The sequence below is a fragment of the Hippopotamus amphibius genome, chromosome 5 (assembly GCF_030028045.1).
Source record: "Hippopotamus amphibius kiboko isolate mHipAmp2 chromosome 5, mHipAmp2.hap2, whole genome shotgun sequence".
NCBI classification, from domain to species: domain Eukaryota; kingdom Metazoa; phylum Chordata; class Mammalia; order Artiodactyla; family Hippopotamidae; genus Hippopotamus; species Hippopotamus amphibius.
Genome location: NC_080190.1, coordinates 63,132,131 through 63,145,890, shown reverse-complemented (window position 1 = coordinate 63,145,890; position 13,760 = coordinate 63,132,131). Strand labels below are relative to the sequence as shown.

Below are 13,760 nucleotides of genomic sequence, written 5' to 3'. Positions count from 1 at the left end.
GCTTCCTCATGGGGACGGGATAGGATGGATTTTTTTAAAGTGGGAAAAGCAAGATACACATGGTCCTAAAACAGGAGTTAAGTGGAAGGTACCTGAGAAAGATCACTGCCAAATTTAAACAAAACTGCACAACACTCTGGGTACCCAGCATTAATTCCCTGGCTCCCACCAGTCTGTCTGGAAAATATTGGGCCTTTCTGTCCAATCTGCCTAGAGACCCCTGGAATTTAATCATTCCCTAAAGAAGCCTGTCCTTACTCCTCTTTGCTCTATATTACTACTTTGGTGATCTCATCCCTGCCCTTCCCTCTGCCTTAACTATCACCTTGAGAGGTTTATTTTCCAAACCTCCTATTTCCCACCCACTTTCCTGAGCTATAGGCCCAAATATCCAATAGTCTATTCAGGTAGTTACTACTAGATTTCCCACTTCATCCTTTCAATCCGTCCTTCTTTCCTGTCGTACAGGCCCTCCAGGATTAGAGGCCCTTTCCTCATGCTGCCTCTGCCTAGAAAGCACTGCCTGCCCTTCAACAATGAGGAATCTATTAAGACTCAAAGATCACCCATCTCCTTCCTGCCTCAAGAAGCTTTTCCTGACCTTCTCCTTTTCCTTCCCTTCCCTTGGGTAGACTCCCTTTTTGCACCCAACTAAACCTTTTATAGATGTCTGCTGTGGCAACATTAAACAGTAGTCATAGCATATGAGTATTTAACTTACCTGTATTCAACCACATAAATAAACTTAGCAAAAAGAAAACACCCCTGGAGGTCATCATATGCTCCAGAGTTCATGTGAAATAGGAGCCATTATGCTTCTCCTAATGTGAATATTCCATTGTGTTTAAACATACAAACTGGACTTCCCTGGTGGTCCAGTGGTTGAGACTGTGCTTCCAGTGCAGGGGGTGTGGGTTCAATCCCTGGGTGGGGAAATTTTGTATGCTGGCCAGTGAGGCGTGTGTGTGTGTGTGTGTGTGTGTGTGTGTGTGTGTAAAATAAACACACATACCTTTTGTACAGAGCAGTAATTTTGTCCCCAAGGGGACGTTTGGCGATGTCTGGAGACGTTTTTGGTTATCACAACTAGGGGGAAGGGTTTTACTAGTATCAATGAGGAGAGACAAGGGACGTTACTAAACATTCTACAATGCACTGTGCATCCCCCTACAATAAAGAATTATTCAGCCTGAAATGTCACTAGTGCTGAAGTTAAGAAACTCTGAGTTAGACTGATCTTCCTAAATAACAGATTTGGTCATATAATTCCCTGGATTAAACTCCTCCACTAGCTTCCCACTGGAACCAGAATAAAATCCAAACTCCTATATAATTTGGCCCCTGCCTACCTTTCTGATCTCATCCCTTTTCACCTTCCTTCTCCAGCACTAAACTCTGGTCAAAATGGCCTTCTGTCTAAACACACCAAGCTTATGACTAAACACACCAGAGAGTCTCAGGATCTTTGCACTTGTTATTGCTCCTATTTGGAATGTTCTCTCTTGCATGTTACATCTCAAATGTCATTCATCTCCTCAAAGAGGTATGTACTCCCTGAACATTATAGCATTAGTAGCCCCACTGCCACCAACACCACTACCAGTTATACACACTGATTACACTAATTTTCTTTGCAGCACTTAAAAGCATATGAAGTTCTGTATTTATTGTGTGTTATCTCCCCCACTGCCCTCAGAATGTACACTCCTTGAGAATAGGGATATCTCTAGAGACTAGAAATGTTCAATAAATACTTGGTTGACTACAACAGAGCCCCCCAGGCTCAAGCCAATAATTTCATCCAGTGATCAACTAAATAAACACAGATCTGTTTCCAATACTGGAGGGAAAAACTGGCTCTGACAGACTTGTTGAGAGGATATGTTGGAATCCACAATTGAGTGTTATCCTAAGGAAATTGTTCAATGTAGTTTTGAAAATACAGCCTTTTCACTTAATATGCTAACTTTAGAAAATGTAACTCATTATATTGCCCCTGCTTACATCAGTCTCCTCCTGTTAAATTATAAACACTTTAAGGGCAAAAGCCATCTTAGAATCCTCAGCATTTAGCATGAAGCTAAGGTACTTTCATGCACTGTCATCAGCACTCTAAGTTGGAAATTTTTGTGTTACCTCTTACTGTGTGGTTTCTGTCTCCTGATTAGACTCAGACACTTCACCCATAACAATCAGTAATTAAGCCCTACAGATTTTACTTTCATGTTCTAGCTACAAAATGTCATTATCTACTTATTTACTTTCCTTGTTATACCTAGAAATTACCACTTCTTTCCCATAACTACTACTGTCAATCACATCAGGGACTTCCCTGGTGGTGCTGTGGTTAAGAATCTGCCTGCCAATGCAGGGGACACGGGTTCGATCGCTGGTCTGGGAAGATCCCACATGCCACAGAGCAACTAAGCCTGTGCTCCACAACTACTGAGCCTGTGCTCTAGAGACACAACTACTGAGCCCATGCACCACAACTACTGAAGCCCATGCGCCAAGAGAAGCCACTGCAATAATAAAGCCTGTGCACCACAACAAAGAGCAGTCCCTGCTTGCCACAACTAGAGAAGGCCTGCAGGCAGCAACGAAGACACAATGCAGCCAAAAAAATAAAATAATAAATAAAAACAAATAACTTTAGCTGACACGTGGATTACATCATCTGAACCGTAAAAATGGCATTACAACTGTTTTTTCCATTGTCAAACCATCTTGCACAGTGAGTTCAATCTGTTACTGAATAACATTCAAAATGGTATATGTTCAATAATAGCTACCATTTATTAAATACATATTATATGCCAGGCACTGTGTTAAGCACATAACAAATATTCCCATTTTTTACACTATGATTTAAATAACTGCTTTTTGGTAATAGCTTTATTGAGATATAATTCACTGATATAAAGTGTGCAATTCAATGTTTTTTTTAATTTTATTTTTATTTATTTATTTAGTGGCTCTGTTGGGTCTTCGTTGCTGCACACAGGCTTTCTCTAGTTGTGGTGAATGGGGGCTACTCTTCATTGCGGTGCATGGGCTTCTTATTGTGGTGGCTCCTCTTGTTGCAGGGCACGGGCTCTAGGCATGTGGGCTTCAGCAGTTGTGGCACGTGGGCTCAATAGTTGTGGCTTGCGGGCTCTACAGCATAGGCTCAGTAGTTGTGGCACATGGGCTTAGTTGCTTTGCGACATGTGGGATCTTCCTGGACCAGGGCTCAAACCCGTGTCCCCTGCATTGGCAGGCGGATTCTTAACCACTGTGCCACCAGACAAGCCCAATGGTTTTTAATATATTCACAGAATAGTACCATCATCAGAATTTTAGAACATTTACATCATCCCCAAAATAAACCTCATACACTTTAGCCATCATCCCCAATACTTTCACCATTCTCATCTCTATGCTGCCACTAATCTACCTTCTGTCTCCAGCGATTTGCCTACTCTAGACATTTTATATAAATGCACTCAGACAATATGTGGTCTTTCATGACTGGATTTTCACTTAACATGAACATGGATGAACATGTTTTCAAAGTTCATCCATGTTGTAGCATAAATCAGTACTTCCTTCTTTTTTATGGCCAAATATTTCAGTATATATCACATTTTGTTTATTCACAAGTTGATGGACACTTGGGTTATCTTTACCTTTTGGCTATTATGAATAATGCCTCTGGGAACATTTGTGGACAAATGTTTTCATTTCTCATGAGTACACACCTAGGAGCAGAATAGCTGGATCAAATGGTAACTCAAAGTTTAACTTCTTGAGAAACTGCCAGCCTATTTTCCAAAATTGCTGCATGATTTTACATCCCTACTAACAGTGTATGAGGGTTACAATTTCTCTACATCCTTATTAACACATTATTATCTGTCTTTTTTATTGTTGTCATCCTAGCAAAAGAAGTGCTTTCTTTCGTTGTGGTTTTGATTTGTATTTCCAGATGACTAACAATGTTAAGCATCTTTTCATGTGCTTATCGATCATTTGTATATCTTCTTTGGAGAAAAATCTGTTCAGATTATTTGCCCATTTTTAAATTGAGTTATTTGTCCTTTTATTATTGAGTTGCAAGAGTTATTTATAAATATAAATATATATATATATCTTTATATATATATTTATATACATATATTCTGGATATAAGTGGAGAAGTTGAGGTCATAGCAAGTTGTAGGAATGAATACCTAGGGAATATCCTAATCCTAAGAGTGTGATAAGAGAAGGATGACAACAGACAGGGTGTGGTAGAGTGGCAGGCCCAAACAGAGCTGATGTGATTAACATCACTCTTTTGGCAAGAGAGAAACCTCCAACCTTGAGATGTTCTGTGTAGACAAGTAACACTTGCCAGTGAATAGGAAATAAAATAAGTGACTTAAGAAGCCCCAGACTGAGTTTATTGTGGTATAGACCAGGTGATAACAAACTCCGGTATATTCAAGTAAAGTCTGATACACCCTGGGATACCTAAAACACAACACAAGGGCAAAAAGCTGCTCTAAAGTTAGAAGGCCCCAAGAGAAATAGGAAAATGAGACGTGTAACTCGAGAAAGCCAGAAAGTAGAACTGCGTGCCAATCCTCACAACCTCCCCCACGTTCCCAACCACTTCTCCGACTTGCTCATTCTTCCACTACTTCAAGTCGTTAAGACTTCTGCATTTTTGAGCCCAAATTGCTATATAAGAAGAAAGCCTTTTTCAGAAGAATAAGGTGCCATTCTTCTCCTCGGTGCCATCTGGTTCAAGTCAAAAAGTGTAACTTCCTCATGAAGGAAACTGTTAGGAACTTCAGGCTCTACAAAAACTGATACAGGGCCTTTTTGCCACACACTAAATCTAGAATCCTGTCTCTAGAAGCTACATGCGGCTAACCTCTTAGAAATGAATCACATCATACAGGAGTTCTCATTCAGCTTAGAATCTACCCAGACAAGTGAATTAGGTTTATGATACAGTGGATTTGAAAGCTGGCAATAAACTGTCATCAGCAGGTAATTTCATCACAACCTCTCCATTTTCTAGACATCCAGTCAGGATCTGGCTCAGCTATTTATACCCTGCCATTTACTTTCTCTTCCAATTGCCTCTTATCCAGCTGGCAGGAACTTCCAAGAAACATGATATAGTAGGCACTGCAGTATACTGGCTGTTTGTTGGGGTTGGAGAAGACCTGTTCAGGTTTGAGGGACGCAAAAGGGTTAGCTCCATAGGCTGTGATATGTGTATCCAGGTTCACCAGAATCTGCAAAGAGGCTGCCAACTCCTGATGGCTATGGGAGACAGATAAGAAAAAATGCTCTGCTGATTATGAAAGAGATAGGAGAGGAACTGCTTACCAATCCCAAAAATTACCTAAGGGTGGACTAAGGCAACGGCTATCCCTCCCCCCAGATGTCTATACTAACTACTCAATTAACTAGCATAGCACTCTGAAGGGATGAGAAAGCCAAGTATGGGAAGAAAGAAGATGAGCAAGGGGGAGAGAAATGAGCTCATCTACATAGAGGTGTGAGTGAATCAGGGAGGTATCACGAAGAGGGGGAGGTCAAAACCTGTAAACAGTCATCACTGTAGGGATCTCATAATCACGAAGCAGCAAGAGGGTGGGCAGCCAAGCCTCCATCAAGTCTGGGGAAGCATGGAAACCTATGGAACAAAAATGGAGATGGAAATAGAAAAGAGAAACGCGAAGGCAGACCCTAAGCAACATACTTCTTCCATTGTGTCCACCCCTTACCCTGCTCATCTCCAATGCTCATTAACCACCATTACTCACCCCAGATTCTTTAATGGAAAATTATGGACCCAGGGGTAGCACGTATGGCTAATGATCAACCAAGGTCTTCATTTATTATGCTTAACCTGACCAAATGCATGGGGTTCCAAAGGCACAAGAGCCAGGGTGGAAAACTCCCAGAGGACCGATCCCATATTCCCCCAAACAAATAACTCTTACCTGGATGGAATGCCACCACCAAATCTGGATGGGCTATCTGTCCAGTTTCTACCTGCTCCTCCCAGAAGTCATGATAGAGGCCCCTATGGCCACTAAGCTGAACTGTACCAGGTTCCGGGAGTGAAGTTGAGGTGCTCTGTGAAAAGCCAGCAGCTACATCTACACCCACCATGACTACATGGAGGCCAAGGTGCCCAGGAAACATGTGGCCAAGCTCATCATAGTCCCCAGGGCGAGTGAGGAATGTCTCTGCATGAGAAGCACCAACCACGTGCACTGTACTTCCCCCAACCTTCCCAACATTTATCCCCAAGGCCCGAAGCCCAAAGCCTAGCGTCAAGGGCCGTGACAGGGCATCTGTCAGCAAACGCTTCAAGGAGGCCTGCAGGACATCTGGGTCTGGCCTTGGCCGTCCTACACTGGCCCACAGGGTGGTCATGGCCTGACTACCAAGCACAGCATCCAGTGTAGCCTCTAGCTGTAAACGTCGCATAGAAAACCAGGTGTCCCAGCCCTGTATGACTTCAGTCAGCCATGACCAAGGTCCTGAGGGAAGGACAAAATCACCTGCAGGAAAGAAGGAATAAGAATTGAGCTAATCTTTCCCTGGCTTCAATATTCCCTCCATGTTCATTCTCCCAATCTGTCGCCAAGACTGCCACACTCCAGTCCCACTCAGTTCCTCATTTTCTCCTCAAAACAACATGCTTTCCTATCCTTCTCCAAGTACCACCAACTGTGACCGTTACAGCAGAGTTCCCCAATATTGCCACTTCACCTGTGACCAGAAGCCATTCCATGAGACGGTCCACAGCTACAAGACGCAGCTCTTGACAAACCCTCCTGTGCGCTGGCCAGTCTGACCTCTGGCACTCTGGACCACAGTAATAGACATTTCTGCACCTGAGAGAATGAGCCCCAGAAACAGATGTTCCTATACCTCAAAGATGAATGGGGGACTCCTGAGGAAGGGAATTGATATTCCCGCACCTAGGAAGAAAGATCACTGAGTGAGGAAGGTAGGGAGAGGAATGACAGCTGTTGCCCCAAGTTTGGGGACTACATTTGGCAGAGGAGGCAGGAGAGAGTGGGAATGTAATTTTTCTCTCAGGTCAGAATGACACCTCAGCCTCTACCTAGAACTAACGTTTTGCATCCCTTACAGAAACAAACAAACAAACAAACAAAACAAACAAAAAAAAACACCAGGAGTTTGTGGCTGCCCTGTTATCACAGGTGTGGCTTGACCCTAAGCTCCTCAGAGCAGGTATGGTCTTAGCACTTAAGTACTCAAGAGAAGAGAGGTAGAAAGGATTATACTCTGGTCTCTGTCTAACCTCCCATAATACCAAAATAAGCAGGAGCCTTACAAGCAACCCTTTTCTAATTTCTCTGTGGCCTAGATAACACAAAATGAGGTGTGAGCCTGAAGTTATTCTGCAAGTTCTCAGACTTTTCCTCCTGCAGTAAGGTCTTAGAACAGGATCGTTCCAGATGTCTCCCCTCTAGCCCCCAACTAATCACCTCATGCAGTGCCGGAGGACCTTGGAGTCTGAAAGGCCACTAGGAAGTGCTTTACAGTAAGCACAGAATCGGAATGTGTCCTCCATCTTCTGAAACATTTCTTGAAGGCATCGATATCCAAAGCCTGATACAGGAGTACCCCCATCTAGCACCAACCTGCGAAGACAACATGGAGAAGGAATGGCAATAGGAAAAATATCTTCAAAATTTCTCATGACCCCTACCTTTCCACCTATATATTTCCACCTCTCCTACTCCCATTATTTCATTTAAGCAAATTATATTTCTTCTATAGTAATAAAACTGGCAAAAGTCAGGATGAGAATATCCCTCATTGCAAATACCCCATATTCCCCAAGCTATACTCCCTCTCCATCTTCTGAATCACTTCTGCCAGAGACAATACATCACTTCTATATAGCTGGTCACTCACTTGTATTCTTCATAGCTTTTTATGTTCAGCTTTTGAAGGATCAGCTGGGATAGGCCAGGAACATTATTTTCCAAGGAGAAGAAGCCAAGTTTATCAATGCTAGGGCCAGGTTTTGAGAGGGTGAGAGGCACAGGAGTCACAACTGTGGGTGGGGTCACAACCACGGGAGCCACTGATGATGGTTTCTTGTGCCTGCGTCGTCGGGACGGTGGAGCCATGGCCTGTCCAATAATACCTAGGGACTATACGTAGGACAGATATGGAATGGAATTTTATAAGTTGCACACATGACATATTTTCATATGTTTGACCTTTCACTTGTCATTCCAGTCTCTCAGGCCCAGGCAACAGTAAGATTTATTTCATATCTACTGATTATTGATCATCACAACCAGTTGTGAAAAACAGAGAAATAATTATATGTGAATATAATTATATATATATGTGTTACACATAAAGTTCTACATGTAATATAGATTTAGAAAAAGTCTGGCAGGGCTCATATAAAATTGATAACAGTGATTAACTCTGAGGAGGGGAAAAAGCACTAGGGTGGGAACTGGATCGATAAAAGGAACTTTAGACTTATTTGTAATGTGTTACTTTTTATACAAAGAATATACTCATATACTGTTAGTATATTTTAAGAAATCAACTTAAACAAGAGGTAAAAGCAACAAAAGTTTTGGTTGTCCAAAACCACCATTTAATTGGAGAAACAGTCAATCTAAAAGGCCTACCGTCACATTTGTAAACAATAAACCAAAAAGTAGAAATCAAATGCAATACCAAATTGAGCACTAGCACTACAATGCTAAGGGGTATGTAGTCAGAGCAAGTTATGCACATTATTAGGAAAATTTTCTAAAGAAGTGAGTTCTGAAGTAGAACTAAACCCAAACCCACCCACTATCTAGGGAGAACTTTTAGGGTGTCCTCCTTCCCTGGCTTGTCTTCTCCCATTCTGTCCACGAGGGCTGAGGAAACAAAAGAGACTATATTGGAAAAAATAAAAAATGCATTCATTCAATAAATATTTATTGATAAACAGATAAAATAATTTGCAAAATACTATAACAGAAACAAATATGAAAAAATATACTTAACATCTAAATGTCTTGAAGAGGGGTTAGATGTAAACTATACTAAAGACAGTATATAAATCCTACAAGAAAAGTGAAACTAAAGCACTAATGGGGGATCAGAAGAAGAGAGTCTCTCAGTTGGTGAGCTACAGGAAGATGTTATGAAGCAGCAGTTGGAACAGACCATGAAGTATGGCAATACTCTGAATACACAAAGATAGGGAAAAAGGAATTCTAAGCACAAAGAATAGTGTGACCATAACAAATGCTGATGGGAAAATTCTGGGAACTAAGGAACTAGAATGGTTTGAGCTTTATTATTAAGTCTAAAGACCTAAGTATAAGAGATAAAACTATAAAGTCTTAGAAGAACACAGGGGGAAAGCTTCATGATACTGATTTGGCAAATTCTTGAATATGACGTCAAAAGCACAAGCAATAAAAGAAAAAACATAAACTGGACTACATCAAAATTTTAAAACGTCTGTGCATTAAAGGACAAAGTGAAACGCAACCCATAGAATGGGAGAAAATACTTGTAAATCATGTATCTGATAAGAGATTAATATCTTGAATGTGTGAAGAACTCCTAAAACTCAACAACAACAAACAGCCCAATTCACTGTTTGTTGGACACCACTACACTCCCATTAGGATGGCTATTACCAAAAAACTAGAAAATAATAAGTGTTGGTAGGATGTGGAAAACTTTCTGCACTGATGCTAGGAATGTAAAATGGTGCAGCTGCTGTGCAAAATAGTATGGCAGCTCTGCAAAAAATTAAATATAGAATTACCATTTGACCCAGCAATTCACTCTTAGGTATAAACCCAAAATAACTGAAAACAAGTACTCAAACAAATGCTTATACACAAATGTCTGTAGCAGCATTATTCACAATAGCCAAAAGGCAGAAACAATCTAAAGGTTATCAAAAGACAAATAAACAAATTAGAATATATATATATATATCACCTTCTTCTTGAAAGAATGGACTCATCTTTTCTTTACAGGGATAAAGGAAAAGTATCTTTGAGATAAATCAAGAGTCTTAAATTCCAGAAGTAATAATAAGTATCTTCCTGATATTCAACCAAAGGCCTTTATTCTGCAATGGAAGACAATTAAGACCAGAAAGGTACTTATCTGCCTTTCCAAAGACAGGTTTTTCTCCAATGGAAGATTAAGTCCAATGGAAGACTGGTTGAATTGGCTGGAAGTCAAGGGATCACACAGCCTGGGGAAGCATGGTGTTGGTGAAATCTTTGACGTCATATTTTCCTCTTTATCTAGAGTGGGTTTCTGATACAAATGGATTAATTTTCTGGCAGGAAGGTAAGAAGGTGGGAATGAGAAGACAGGTCTTTGTATTTGCATCTGTATATATCATCAGGCTCATATTTGAGTTTGTGTACCCAGGCCCCCTGGTTCTAACTTTCCTGCAATGAAGCCCAGGATCCTCCTAGTTCAGGGGTAGGGGTGGGGGTGGAGGGATTGACCTGAGAAAAACAAAGGCAGTGACTTGGGCCCTAATTTATTCCCAGTACATAAGAGAGAGAACACCAACACCAAAGACTGGAGAGGAGAGAAGACATGAACTGGATAGCCTACAGAAACTCTTATCCTTCATATCTAAATTCCCAAAAATATTACCTAGCCCATTCCCACACCTAGGTCTCCCATATGCACACCTCCTTACCACCAACAGCCTCAAACTTCACCTAAATCATAGTCATCTTCCCACCATCTCCAGACCAGTGAGGCCCATCTAATTCTAATTCACCAGCAAACAAAAAATGTCTTTAGGGAGTAGAGAAGAGAAGGGTGAGTGACGCTAGTCATTGGGGATTCTCAAAAGGGGTTAGGAAAGAGAAAGGGAAAAGGAGAAATACATTAGGAACATTGCTATTAGGACAACATTCAGCTGCTTAATCAGTGATTAACACTCCCTAGGGTGATAAGTGCTTTACTCAACTATAAACTAAACAAGCAGAGGAGTTGATGGAAAAGTAACTTACCCTGCTAAGCCCTCAGCTTCCTTCCTTCTCTCTTTCTTCCACGTGAAGTAAATGCTTGATCTCCTCAGATCTAGGTTGTGGCTGATTTGCAGCTGTCCCTTCATATCACTTTCCTTTGCAAACTGCTGCAATGCTGAGTCTCTGTGATTAGGTGTGCCCTGCCAACCAGACAGACAGCACTGAATTCTCCCTAATGAGGCAAGTAAAGACCTGGCCCCCTGCCCATGGACTTCTCTCTTTCTGACCTTCCTTCTCTGCCAAGAAGGCTCAGAACTCTGTCAACACTCCCAAACTCACCAAAGGCCAGGCAGGCTGAAGAAAGATGAAGCCTACTGCTTCCTGGACATCTCTCACTAAGGCAGCATTTCTGCTCCCAGTCCACAACGTCAGGAAAAAAACCCTTGGAATTAGTTCAGAAGTCAGTATTTGATTGTAAAGGGTAAACACTAGCCCAGAGGAACAGGAACACCTAGAGTTCTAGATGTCAATCTAGACTCAGGATGAGTACTCCAAAGCCCAATGTCCCTTTTAGCATAATAAACACGGCTGAAACACAACTCAACAATGACAAATGTAGGCTTAAGTACAAATATGATATCCAGAAAAGGAGACTACAAATGGTCATTTAATGGTACAGAAGGAAATCAATTGTAGGAGAAACATTCAGAATTAATTTGTAAAATTCTATCTCCCTGATAGGAGAGGAAGACACTTTCTGAGTGAATGTCATCAGGAGCATCCCACCTGTTTATTTTAAAAGAGGAATAAAATTTTCTGGAATATTAAAGTAAGCAAGACCAAAATATTAATGACTAAAAACACTACTTCTAGGAACAAAAAATAGAAAAGAATCAACTCAAGTATCTCATTCCTTCCTGTAATGGATGCTGATCCAGGGAATTTAATTCCACATTTCTAGATCCTTTTCACTTAGAGCTATCAAGCTCCAGAACCTATCAGAAGTTGTTAGTGCAGTGGTCCTATATGATTCTATGACCTGACTCCACTTACTTCCGGACGCAGCTATGTCACTTACCTGCCTCTGTGAACATCATCAAACTGGGGAACAGAACCACTTGTAATGAGGTCCTGGACTGTGGCAAATAAATCTGTGCATGAACAGACACAGAGAATAGACTCTAAAGGAATCCCAAACTGTAGAAAGCACCAAGTACAAGCAGGGAAGGTGGAAGAAAAGTGTTAAGGATGCAAAAAAGCATTACATAACATAATGTAGAATAGCTGTGGACAAAGGAAAATCAGTTGCAATAGGCAAAAATCCTGAATAAAACAGGGGTATCATTTTAAGCAAAGGTTTCAAGCCAATTTCAGATTTAACTGGCAGAACATTTAAAGGTTTTGAGGTTTGTTAATGGCTGAACTGCAAAAGGTAAAAGAAGTCAGATTGTTTTTTCTAACTCAGAAGTGTCATCTGCCACCTCTGAATGTAAAGGGAGATGATACATAGAAAAAATTTGATATTGAATAGTAATTTACATTTCACCATCATTACTACTGCTCTGGTAGACATTTAAATTTACAATTTAGCAAGATCTGAACTTTTCACAATTTGCATTCATTGTGAGTTACATTAAAAAAAAAAAAAAACTTTAAGAGTACTTCTATAGTTCGTTGTGAAACTAGTTAGAAGACAAACTAGAAAGATCTTCCTATTCAACAAATAGGAAGGGATCCATGAGGCAATGGGTGACATTCTACCACTCCTCATGTATACCACTTTTTCTGAGTTCTGTTCCTTCCTCTTATTTTCTTCTTTTTAATTTTTACCATTACCCTAATTCTTCTGATTTGCTAATGATGCTTCATGTTTACCCATGATTCCCATAAACCCTTTATAACCCCAGTGATGGACCTAAGGACTAAAGAAGTTCTTGCTACCTGATATATTAGTTAAGCTCTTAATTTAGAGATGTATAGTTTTGATAAACCAATAACATCAAGAAGAATATTTAAGGTATACAGTACATAATAACTGTAAAGACAGCTCATGGACTGGCATGCAAGTTAATATTACAGCAAGCAGAAGCTCTAATGATCAACAATTTGCATTCTGTTTGCTACCTTGAATTAGGTCTTTATTGGATTTGTTACAATATTGCTTCTGTTTTATGTTTTGGTTTTTTTTGGCTGTGAGGCATGTGGGATCTTAACTCCTAACCAGGGATCAAACCTGCACCCCCAGCTTTGGAAGGTGAAGTCTTAACCACTGGACCACCAGGGAGGTCCCTAAATTAATGCTTTATAATGTGTATCATTATAATTATTGTTGAAAACTATAATTAAAGTTGCTTTACGATTACATTATTATAAAATGTTGAACAATATGGAAATTTCCCTCAATTTGCAAAATTATATACTTATTTTGATTATGACAAAGAAGAAGGGCATATAATGGCAGGAAAATGCAGTATTATTTTTTCTTATTGTTAAAACACTTAATAAATTCCAAATACTACTGTACCAAAATTCTAGACAATAACATTTTCTTTCAATTAAAAGTTAAGTGAAACACTGATTTTAAAGAATAGATTTAGGCCTATAATAGGAATCCAGAGTCTTCTAGTGCTCAGTAACTAATGCTCATGTAAAATAAGTGTAACCAAAGTTAAAAAAAAAAAAGCAAAATTTATGAAGACAAGAATTTAATTCATCAAATTACCATGAACTATCCATGAGACAATTTTCCCTGAAGGA

The 13,760-nt window shown here is 40.3% G+C and overlaps 1 protein-coding gene across 3 annotated transcripts; it reads right to left on the bottom strand.

Moving 5' to 3' along the window:
- Window positions 1-2,567: 2,567 nt before the first annotated feature.
- MSS51 (MSS51 mitochondrial translational activator) lies at window positions 2,568-13,731 on the bottom strand. Of its 3 annotated transcripts, XM_057734461.1 has the most exons (8): window positions 11,046-13,731; window positions 8,848-8,936; window positions 7,942-8,183; window positions 7,509-7,664; window positions 6,763-6,887; window positions 5,985-6,551; window positions 5,581-5,674; window positions 2,568-5,298 (listed from the first exon to the last, which is right to left on the bottom strand). In XM_057734461.1, the coding sequence occupies exons 3-8, from the start codon at window positions 8,157-8,159 to the stop codon at window positions 5,079-5,081; spliced, it is 1,380 nt and encodes a 459-aa protein (XP_057590444.1). In that variant the 5' UTR covers window positions 8,160-8,183; window positions 8,848-8,936; window positions 11,046-13,731; the 3' UTR covers window positions 2,568-5,078. The 3 variants fall into 3 exon arrangements, with proteins under 3 accessions (XP_057590444.1, XP_057590443.1, XP_057590442.1); XM_057734460.1 differs by having other exon boundaries at window positions 7,942-8,918; XM_057734459.1 differs by lacking the exon at window positions 8,848-8,936.
- Window positions 13,732-13,760: the final 29 nt, after the last annotated feature.